The sequence below is a fragment of the Rhea americana genome, unplaced genomic scaffold (genome assembly GCF_003343005.1).
Source record: "Rhea americana isolate MKP2758 unplaced genomic scaffold, rheAme1 scaffold_181, whole genome shotgun sequence".
In the NCBI taxonomy this organism is placed as follows: domain Eukaryota; kingdom Metazoa; phylum Chordata; class Aves; order Rheiformes; family Rheidae; genus Rhea; species Rhea americana.
Genome location: NW_028185939.1, coordinates 52072 through 62398, shown reverse-complemented (window position 1 = coordinate 62398; position 10327 = coordinate 52072). Strand labels below are relative to the sequence as shown.

At 58.7% G+C, this 10327-nt stretch overlaps 1 protein-coding gene across 1 annotated transcript; it reads left to right on the top strand.

Annotated features, from left to right (window-relative positions):
• The first annotated feature begins 82 nt into the window (after positions 1 to 82).
• RAB26 (RAB26, member RAS oncogene family) lies at positions 83 to 8599 on the top strand. The gene is made up of 8 exons (XM_085301991.1): positions 83 to 244; positions 732 to 848; positions 1396 to 1462; positions 2060 to 2112; positions 4899 to 4964; positions 6540 to 6596; positions 7039 to 7115; positions 7656 to 8599. The coding sequence occupies exons 1-8, from the start codon at positions 83 to 85 to the stop codon at positions 7756 to 7758; spliced, it is 702 nt and encodes a 233-aa protein (XP_085158117.1). The 3' UTR covers positions 7759 to 8599.
• The last annotated feature ends 1728 nt before the right edge of the window (positions 8600 to 10327 follow it).

The following is a 10327-nucleotide window of genomic DNA, read 5'->3' as shown; positions in this document are numbered from 1 at the left end:
CCGTCCCCGTCCCCGTCCCCGCGGTGGCCTCGAGCCGGGGCCGCGTCCCCGTTTGCTGCGCTTCTTCCGGGAGCAGCCGCGGATGCCGTGCGACGGCGGCGGCGGCGCCCGGGAGGCGCCGAGATCCTCCGGGCCGCTGCAGAAAAGTTTCCTGCTGGGTTTTGAAACGCTCGACCGACCCGGCGAGCGATCCGAGCCGCGTCTGGGCGCGAGCCGGGGAAAGCGAGCCGGCGTCTGGAGGGCAGTTTGTGCCGCCCGAGGCGGGGAGCAGCTTCGCTTTGGCACGGGGCCTTTCCAGGGAGTCTCAGCTCGGGTCTGGAAGCACTTCAGAGGCTTCTAAATAATAATAATAATTAAAAAAAATGTTCTGCAATGCTAAAACTCTGCAATGCCTGCGTAGGAGAGGTACGTAGCCTCTGGGTCCGGCCCGGCCGGCCCGGCGGGAAGAGGGGTTGTGCTGAAGTCGCTCACTGCGCGCGGAGTGGTCGGCTGCGTCCTTGGACGGCCGTTAAGGTGCCCCGCTCCTCGGCTCCCGGGAGGTTTGTCCTTGCTGCGCCGTCTTTAAGAGTCCTCTTGCAAGGACGCGGGGTGGAAAAGTGCCCGCGGTTCTCCTGCGGAGGAGGAGGAGGAGGAGGAGGAGGAGGAAGGGCGCCGGGAGCGGGAGCTCCCCGGGAGACCCCGCGGGCGCTCGGCTCGGCCTGGGGGGCGTCTGCGAAGCCCCGGGGTGAAAGCCCAGGCGAGGGGACGCGCGGGGGGTCCCGGCCGCCGCGCTCTGCCCTCATCGCTGTTCCTCTTCTCCCTTGCAGAACAAAGTCCTGACGGTGGACGGAGTGAAGGTGAAGCTGCAGGTGGGTGAGCGGGCCGGAGCCGCACGCGCCGCGCTCTCCCTGCCGGCAGCCCGCGCTCCTCCTCCGGCCCCCGGAGATCTGGCTGTTTCTCCGACCTCTCCGCCAGAAGCTAAATAATGACATTAGCGCTGTTCTTCCCCCAGTGGGAGCGTGTCACTCTGGAAACATATCGCTGCATTAAAAACTGATGAATTAAATCAGTGGGTCCCCACGCATCCATCTGGAGGGTGGATTTTCCAGTTAAGGACGCCTCGTAAGCCGCTCGTCACGTGCCGCCGCCCCTGCGGTCAGACGTGCCGGGGAACCAGGAGGTGCCTCCCAAATATCGATTGCACGTGTCGCTTTTTCCGTTGTGGTCGCTGCCAGTGCCCTCCGCTGCTGCAGCGAGTCCCGTGCAGGTAGAGCGGAGCCTGGATCGCTGCTAGAAGCGAAATGCCCAGGGTGCTTTCTCGGGATACTGGGCGCTCTTTGGTTTTGTGTCTGTTTTCTAACAGCTGTGGGCTGGTTCGGTTGTGTCTCACCTCTCTCCTCCGCTTGTGCCTTCCAGATCTGGGACACGGCTGGGCAGGAGCGTTTCCGCAGCGTCACGCACGCGTACTACCGCGACGCCCACGGTGAGGATGGCGGCCGCGGGCGGCAGCCCTGCCTTCGGCGGCCGGCGCCCAGCAAACGCCGYGGGATTTCCCCGGCTGCTTCCCCCTCGTCGCAGCGGTGCGGTCTCAGCGCCGCGGCGGGCGCTCGCTGGTTCGAGCCCTGCCTGCAGCCCGTCCCGTCCCGTCCCGTCCCGGGGAGCTGCGGGCCTGGYTGATCGCAGGGCCCTGAGCGCTGCCCCTCCGCGGAGGGGAGGCGTCGGCCACGTCGCCCCGAGCTGCCATCCCAGGTCGCGTAAATCGGTAACAACCAGAGAATTCCCCGTAGGAAGCAGCCACAAAGCGCTGAGGAGTTTCTGCACGCGGAGGTGCAAATACCGCGGAGCTAAGAAATTGCTCATAATGGATTTAAGGCAAATTTATTTGTATTTTGCAGCAGGGATTTTAACAAGGCTTTAACCTCCCGTCCTTGAGCGTAACCTGTATCCAGGAGCGCTAAAGGCTCAGTAGACGCGTAAAGCCCGCGATAGCCCCAGCGCGCCCGGCCGTGCTCCCGCCCCGCTCGGCGCCTCGAGCGCGTGACGAGTGTCCGGCGTTAACGAACCTCCCCTCTCCCCGCAGCCTTGTTACTGCTCTACGACGTCACCAACAAGGCTTCGTTTGACAACGTCCAGGTACGTGCGGTGCCTCCCGCCTCCCCTCCCTGCGCCCGCGGTTTTCACGCCGTGCTGGGTGTTTCCTGGGCTGCCGTAGTGGATTTTCCCAGTGAGGTTTCACGGGAGCCGCCGCGGGGCTCCCGCAGGGGAGATCCGTCCAGTCTGTGCCGTTGGAGCTGTGTCACCTCCACGCTGTCCCCAGCACCACGCGGCAGAGTGTCCCGCTGCGTGGCCGGGGACCAGGACAGCCCAGGAGGGCGCTGGGGGCTGCAACCGGCTCCAGCTTGGCTTTGCCCTGCGGCTTGTGGCTTTTGCAGCGACCGCGTCCCTCGGGTGCTCGTGGCCCTGCAGAGGGGCCAAGCGAGGCCGGCGGCCGGGGTCCGGGCTGTTGCTTTGGGATCAGAGTAACCTCAGCAGCTGGCAGAGCTCCCGGTGGCACCGTCCTCCCCCCGTCGCGCACCGCGATCCCGACCCGGCACCGACGAGCCTCCCTCCCCTCCCTCCCTCCCTCCCTCCCGCCGCCTCCGGCGCCACGTCCGTCTGCCCTCGGGCCGCATCCGGGCTCAGCAGCTGGACAGATGGCTCCGGGGAGCGATTACCCTAAACCTAAACTGCGACGGGGTGTAATTGCGAGCAGAGCCTGTGCCCGAAGCACAGGAGACGCTTTTGGGGTAATCCCGAATCCGCTAGCGCAGGAGCTGACGGAGAGGGCGCGGGGCAGAGCCCCAGCACCGTGCTGCTGGCAAATTCAGCAGAGGAGCGCGAGCGAGGGGCGGCCGCCGGGGCGCGGGGCGGGGAGAAGGGCCTTGGTTCGGGCCGATGTCCCCCGGCGCACCGCCGTGCCGGGGCGGGGAGCAGGACGCCGGCGGGACGGGGGTCCGCGCTTGCTGCCCGACGAAGGAGYGCGGGCGAGAGCAGGCGCAGCAGGAGGGAGGCAGCCGGCGGCGAGCGTGCGGAGCCCCTGGCCGCCCCGGGCCGGCTGAGCCGACGTGTCACGAGACCCAGCGAGGCGGGGAGCAATTAGCCCTGAATAAATAGGACGTAATTGCTAATGTTCTGGACACGGAGAACGTAGCGTACATCTCCCGCGAGCCGCCGCGCTCCTGCGCGGTGCTGCAGCGCGGGAGGGCTGGGGAGGGCCGCGGTGGCCTCCCGAGCCGGGCGCAGGGCGACGGCACCGGCTCGGCTGCCTCCTGGCACGATCCTGCGGCGGTTTTTACCCCGGCAGCTCCCTTCCGTCGGACGCCCCGGGGCCGTGTCCGCTCCTAGCGCCCGTGGAGCCCCCGCCGAGGACGGGCGCGTCCCCGCTCCCCGCTGCGGTGCGGCGAGTGTCGGCGCCGGGGATGCTCCCAGCGCAGACGCGCGGGACCGGGCATCGGCTGGCAGCAGCGTTTTCTGCCTGGGCAGAGCCTAACGAGCCGGGCGGCGCGAGGGGAGGCGTCCGCTGCCGAGCGCGGCGGAGCGAGCCGCGGTCGTTAGCCAGGCTCCGGGTTTGTGCTGAGCTTGTGATCCTTCAGCGARGTGGAAAATCGCTCGGCGATCTCGCTCTGCTGCGTAACTCGGCCCCATCTTCAGCGCGAGCCCCGCGTGCGCTGCGGGGAGGGGGCGACGCGGCTGCTGGACGGGATGTTTCCAAAGAGCTCCCTAGTTCGGGTGGGCACGGGGAGCGGTGGCAGGGCCCCGGGGAGAGGCTGAGCAACTCTTACCTCTCTGCCGCGGGGGTTAGTTAAGGACGGTCCGGAGCGAGGCCCCTGCCCCGGCTGCCCGGCTGGGAGGCGGCGAGCGGCCCCGCTCCGGTCCCGCGGCGAGGAGGCGCTTGGCGTTTCCTGGGGTAAGGTGACAAAASGAGCCGCGTCTGCAAACGCCGGCCGTCCCCGAAGCGCAGCAGCTCGTTGGCTGCAGGACTTGGGCTCTCGYTGGCCTGCTGCACCATCAGCCCTTCGGGGTTTCTGGTGGGCCGAGCAGCGCCGCGGCCGCGCTGGAGCGGTCGGGCGCTGCCCCGCCGGGCTCTGTCGGGAGGCGGAGGGGTTTCAAGTGGAAGCGGAGCGAGTGCATTTCGGAAGAAGCGGTAGCGAGGGGCGCAGAGCTAATAACGTCGTGGCGCCGGGGAGGATGGCGCGGGCTGGCGGGGACCGCCAGCTGCGGCGCGGGCTGGGGAGCGCGTTCTCCAGCTGCAGGGAAATTAAAGCCCTCGCTTGCGGGGTGGGGATTTGGGCGCTTTTTTGTCCTGTTGTTAGGACATGAGACGGGCGCAGGCAAAGAGCAGCAGCGCGGAGCGGGCGGAGGGCGGAATTTGGGTTAAGCCCCGCAGGCGCCTGCGGTCGGGCTGAGCACGCGGCAGGGCTGAGGCTGCCGCTCCGGAGGGACGCGCGCGCCTGCTGGGGCCGGGTGCTGGCTCTGYGCCGAAGAGCAGGTCCCTCGGGGCTCGGGGGCGCCCGCTCGGCCTCGGCGCTGCAGCCTGCAGGGGCTCTTCGCGCACGGGTGCCTCTGGGACTGCAGCTCCTCTCCCCAGGGTGCTGCTGACTTGCGGGTGATTTGTGGGACCTGGCTGCTCCCTCCCTGCAGCTCCTGCCACGCACAGCTGAATCTCTGAGCCGGGTCTGCTATTTCCTCCCCTTGTCCAAGCGAAATGAGTGCGGAGCCCGCCGTGTTGCTTGGTTGTGGTGGTTATTTCCGTGGAAGGTACCTGCTGGCCTGGGAACGGAGCAGCCCCAGGAGCCAGCCCCCCCAGTTCCCTCCTATCATCTTCGCACCGGAGCTGTTGCTAACGCGCTGTGCGGTCTCTCGGGTTGTTTCCCTCCTAGGCTTGGCTGACAGAGATTCATGAATATGCGCAGCAAGACGTGGTCCTCATGTTACTGGGAAACAAGGTGAGCCAGGCCGTGGCGGGAGCTGACGGCCTTGCTGCAGCCTCCTCTTCCTCCCACGGGAGCGSGGGGAGCAGCGGCCGCGCTGCAGAAGTGCGTTACGGGTTTGCACTGGGGAGAAACCCGTCCCTCGGGGGGGTCTGGCGTGCAGAGCCCYGGCCGTCCCGGGGAAAGCGCCTCGTTGCCTTGTGGCTGCGTTAGGGCCGGTGGCCCGGGCTCGCCCAGCCGCGCTGCGCCCCGGGAGCGGGGAGCTCCGCAGACGCCGGCCTGCGCCCCTCCTGCCGAGGGGCCTTCCGGGGGCTCCGTGGGGGACGTGATTCCTGGTCAGCCGTGGATCATAGGCAGGAAGATGCAGAAACCAGTTGTCTGTCCCTCTCGCTCTCAGGTTTGAACTTCCAGACTAGGGAGAGCCACTTTCCTACGTCCGCTTCTGTTTGCCAAAACCCACCMAGCTCACAGCTTCTCTCCCCCAGCTCGGAGCCCCGGACGTGGTGGTGGTGGGTGCCACCAGGCCGCGTTGCCTGGGCTCCCTGAGCCTCCCCCAGCCTTGCGTAGCTGGGGGCCGCGTGCTGGCAGACGCGGGCCCTGGCCGGGCAGCGGAGCTGGGTTCGTGTGCTGGAGCTGACCGAGCCCTGCAGGTGCCTTGCTTTTCCCCTGCTGCCCGAATAGCCTTGCTTTGCGCACGAGAGCTGAGCGGCAAGAGCGTTACAAAACCCCTCCTAGGAATACCGAATTTGAGTCAGCATTCGAAATGGAAGGAACCTCTCTTGTGTTCATCCAGATCTCACAGCCTGCAAAGCCCAACTTAGCCTCCTGGTTTTTCCTTGCAGGAGTAGCTGCAGCGCTGCTGTATTTTTCCCCCTTGCTAATGCAGGAAAGCGAGCATTTTCTTCTGCCTCCCCCATATCTGCAAAGACGAAGCTCATAGGGAGCCACAAGTCTGTCTGAGCGCACGTGCAGCAGATTCGCCTGCCTGCTCACGTGTTTGAGCACCTCCAGAAAACCCAGCACGTGTGAGCCGGCCCCGGACCGGCACCCAGGAGGTGGCACCCCACAGCCTCCCCCTGCTTTTGCGGCTTGCACCGTAGCTGCGAAAAGCTGTAGAGGCCGTGGCAGAAAGGCAGGACGAGAGAACCGAGGCCGTTGCCCTGCGGAGACTGGAATTTCAGCCAGTGAGCCCGAAGCCTGGTATGGGCATGAGTTAGCAGAGCTTTGCCAGGTGCTTCCCCTCAACCCCAGACTTGCCCCATTGCGAATGAACAGACCAAGGCAACAGAACAGGTTGTTCAAAGCGGGTTCCTAGGGCTCCCTTTGATCGATGGACCGTGGAGCCTTTGCAGGACAATACCTGGAACGGGAAAGGGAATGCAGCCACAGCCCTCCTGTGGCTTCCTGTCTCCAGCCATCCAAGATGCTCTTCCGGACATGCGGATAGGAGAAAAGATTCCCGTTAAACCTAATTTAATGTTTGTGCTTAGAAGGGAACATGGAGGCAAGGGAGGGTGTGAGGACAGGGAGATCTCCTAATGCTGACTTTACAGATAATCTGAAATTGTTCTTTGTTGTTGCTCTTGGTAGGTGGACTCAGCCCAGGATAGAGTGGTGAAAAGGGAAGATGGAGAAAAATTAGCCAAGGTATGTGAGGTGTCTGACTGCCACGTTAGTCATTTGTTACATGCTCTTACGTGGGATGAACARTACTCCAGCTAAATGGTTAGCTGGAGACCAGTCTAACCCAAAATACGTCTGGGCGCATTTCACTTTTATTTGTCTCACTCTCATCTCCCTTCTTGTCTGCTGGTCTTCCTTTAAACTTCTACTACTGTTCTGTACTTTTCTGTCTGCTGAAATTATCTTTGAAGCCCTGTAGAATAAACATGTTAGCTGTGAACCCTGGCAACCTCTCTGCGTTTTTTCCTACCACCACAGCAAGAGTTCTTCTCTCGCAAACCGTCTCCTGAAAGCGAGCTGCAGGCCTCCGAGTCCAAGGGTGTGCTCGGGGTCTGCGCAGGGCCGGGAGCTCGTGTGCTTGTGGACAGACTGGCGTTTCTGATGCCATTTTTGTCTTACCCTGCAGGAGTACGGAGTGCCCTTTATGGAGACCAGCGCAAAAAGTGGCTTAAACGTGGAGTTAGCGTTCACAGCCATTGCAAAGTGAGTGAACTGTCCTGCCGTGCCGAGCGCCTTTCCCGTCTGTTCCCCGCAGTCGCTGCCGGGCAGATTATCCAGTGCACAGGCTCTTCCACAGGCAGGCAGACCCTCTGCTCGGCCACCCTCCCCCCCCCCCGCAGCAGCCTGCGTTACCGCCCTGGGAGGACCCAAGGATGAGACAGTGTCCTTGGTGAGCCCTCCGCATCTTTGTTCAAACCGGTTAGTGCTGTAAAGGGCAAGTTCTGAGGAACAAGTTAAAAATCACTGAAGGTGAAGGCTAGCATTATCATGCGCCTTTTTATTCTTTGGGCTCTCGCCTGAAGCTCCTGTGCTGGAAAAGTACTTAACCTTGTCACGTGAACTATAAGATGGCTCATCCATAGATATTTAAGCAAACCACCTGGRCCAAATCATAGTTAGCTGAGAGCTGGTCCAGACAGTTTAGAAGTAGGTGGTGCTGGTGGCTTCTCACCGGGTGGTTTGCTCCTCATATTGTTACTCCCGCTGTCAGGCAGAAAAGTAACCTGTTTCCCCTTCCTGCAGAGAACTGAAGCACAGGTCCATGAAGCTGCCCAATGAACCGAAATTCAAGCTCCATGACTACGTGAAGAAGGAAGTCAGAGGCTCAGGCTGCTGCAGATCCTAATGTGCTTGGTGCATTTGTACAGAGACTCATGCCAAGTGTTCATGTGCCGCGCTCTCTCTTCGTGAACGGTGTGTGCATGTCTGTCTGTTGTGTCTGTATCTGCATAAAAGGTGAGCTGAGACATGTGGAATGAGAGCAGTAGCAAAAAAAAGCTGTTTCTAGCCAGCCCTGATGCTGGCTGTGCTGCAGCCACGTTGCAAGCACTGCTATCCGAGCCCCCGCAGCGTTCATCGCGCACTGCGAGCGCTCCGGGTTCCCCCAGGGAAACGGGCCTTTCCCACAGCAGTTGCTGCAAGCCAGTCCGCTTTGGATTGCTTGTAGTTGCTCTCCTGATACAGGTTTGCTGCAGAGGCTGCGAAGGAGACTTGTGGAGGCTCAGGCCTCCCCGTACGTCAGAACTCCTTCCAGGGCCGCGAGCAGTCACTAGGCCTATCCGTTTCTCCACCAGTTCGATGTTCAGCAAGGAACATTGTGAAAGTTCTTTAATGTTAATACAGCGCTGTGAAAAGTTAAGTATTGTGTGACCAAGGGGAATGCCTTCTCCCCACTAAACAGCTGGTAAGAAAATATCCTGAATTGTTTTCTTCTCCCATATACCTGAAATTCACCTCTTCAGAATTCTTGGCCTGGGCACATAGGAAAGTTTTGTTTTCAAGGCAACCATATTTTTAATTACTTATTTATGTATGTTAGTCCTTCCCGTGTTGTAACATACCTTCTCTGATGAAGATTTCTCCTTTCTGTGCAGAGCTTAGATGTCTGTCTGAGTAAGCTCCTGCAAACATCTGTTGTACAGAGAGTTCCTGTTTATCTGTTTGATAAAGGCATTGGTTCTCCATTACTGCAGTTTCTAGTACTTTAATTGAGATGAAATCTAATGTGTTGCAGCTTATTCTAAATACTTGGTGTAAGTGTGATAGCATTTTTAGACTGCAACTGTGCTTCGTGATCGTCATGGTTCTCTTGGGATAGCTCTTTCTTTTAGCTGAAGAAAGCTGAAGAGAATGCTCTAGGCATTGATTGTACAGGTTTAAAAATCTTCTACCAGCACTCTGCAGTGGAATCCTCACCCCTTATTTCTGGGCTAGTCATTTGGCACTTTCAACTGCACTTCTAAGTATAAATCTGAATTTGGATGAAATGTTTGGCCATTGGCAATTTTCTCAAGCTGCAGGTGTTTGCAATTCCACCTGAATGACATCCACATGCATGACACCCATTCTACTGAGCATCCCTGCACTGCCTTAAATGGACCACTATGTAATAAATCAACCATTCACCCTTTCCAGTGCCAGCAAAGCACTGGCTTTGTCAGCAGTTAATTCAGACCTATATCCCCTTGCTTTGCCTGGGGTGTTTGCCTGAGCTATAACCCTGCATTCTTTAACTGCAGAGAAGTCCCTCTGCAGCTGCTGAGTGCTTGAGGCACACGGGATTCAGGCAGACGGAGTACTTAAGAGTTGCACTTTTCCAATTAGCTGCATTAAAATGAGCAGTGCACAAACAACTGGCATTTGCAGCTGCTCTTTCAGGCAAGTCCAGCATAGTAACAGTATGAGAAAAGATCCTAAAATAAACTATTCAGAACATGGTACTTTTTCTTAAATAGCTTTTACAAGGAAGCAAGTCCTAATATTTTTATTTAAAAGTGTGGATGAAGCTGTAAGCAGCAGTTCTTCCAAAAGTTTAGGGGATTATTGGTTGAAAGACTGTACCTGCAGGCATTATTCAGTGAATAGTTTACAGCAGATTCCTGCTGCATGTGCTAGCATAGCAGGACTGTACAGGTGTTTATTATTATTAGACAGAGCCTGCTCCCTGCTGGCAGCACCAAGTATATACTTTGGGGGACAGAGCAGTCAGGCCTCCAAGTTTCACATTAACAAGGCCTCACTCGCTCTTTTCCCCCAACAGTCACTGAAGGCTGCAGCACATTCAGCAGTCAGGCAGGTGGCATTAGCAGAGAGATCACATTTGGATGCTAAGAGCTGCTCTGTCTCCTGCAGATCCTAGGGGACAGTCAGCATCTGCATAGCATCCCTCTCCCAATGAAGACATACAGTGAAATAGCAAAACTCTCTTCAGATTCATCTGTACTAAGAAGTGGTCATACTTGCTTTACATTAGGCTTACAATTTTTCTCTTAAAAATTGTTTGCACCTTGCAACACAGAGAAGGATCTGCAAGATAATTGAGCACTACCAAGAAGTGAACAGTAATTGGGTAAAACTCACTGTTTCATGCTGCTTYGGTAAGCTTTGCTGTGTTCCTGTAGCTATTTAATTAGCATCTCTTACATGAAGCTGCTTATCCTACAGCCACCTCCATTCTTTCTGGACTGTGTAATGTAAGCTTGCTGTCTACAGTTTGAAAAACACCACGATGAGTGGACTTTCTGTAAGCTCTGGCCTTAAAAAGTACCAGTATTTTGGTATCACAGCTTACACACCTGTACAAGGGCCAGCCCAGCAGAGAYTTACAACAGAAGAGTCAGGCAGTTCAAATACCATAGATCTGTCTGCCTTCAGCACTTAATTTTCCTGAGAATCAACCTAGCAGTGTAACAGTA

What these genes read in the sequence shown, in the direction of transcription:
- RAB26 (XM_085301991.1), top strand. Translation starts at nt 83, where the DNA reads ATGCCGTGCGACGGCGGCGGCGGCGCCCGGGAGGCGCCGAGATCCTCC. An exon ending in TCATGTTACTGGGAAACAAG is followed by an intron (nt 4,965 to 6,539) that starts GTGAGCCAGGCC and finishes TGCTCTTGGTAG; the next exon opens with GTGGACTCAGCCCAGGATAG. An exon ending in ATGGAGAAAAATTAGCCAAG is followed by an intron (nt 6,597 to 7,038) that starts GTATGTGAGGTG and finishes CTTACCCTGCAG; the next exon opens with GAGTACGGAGTGCCCTTTAT.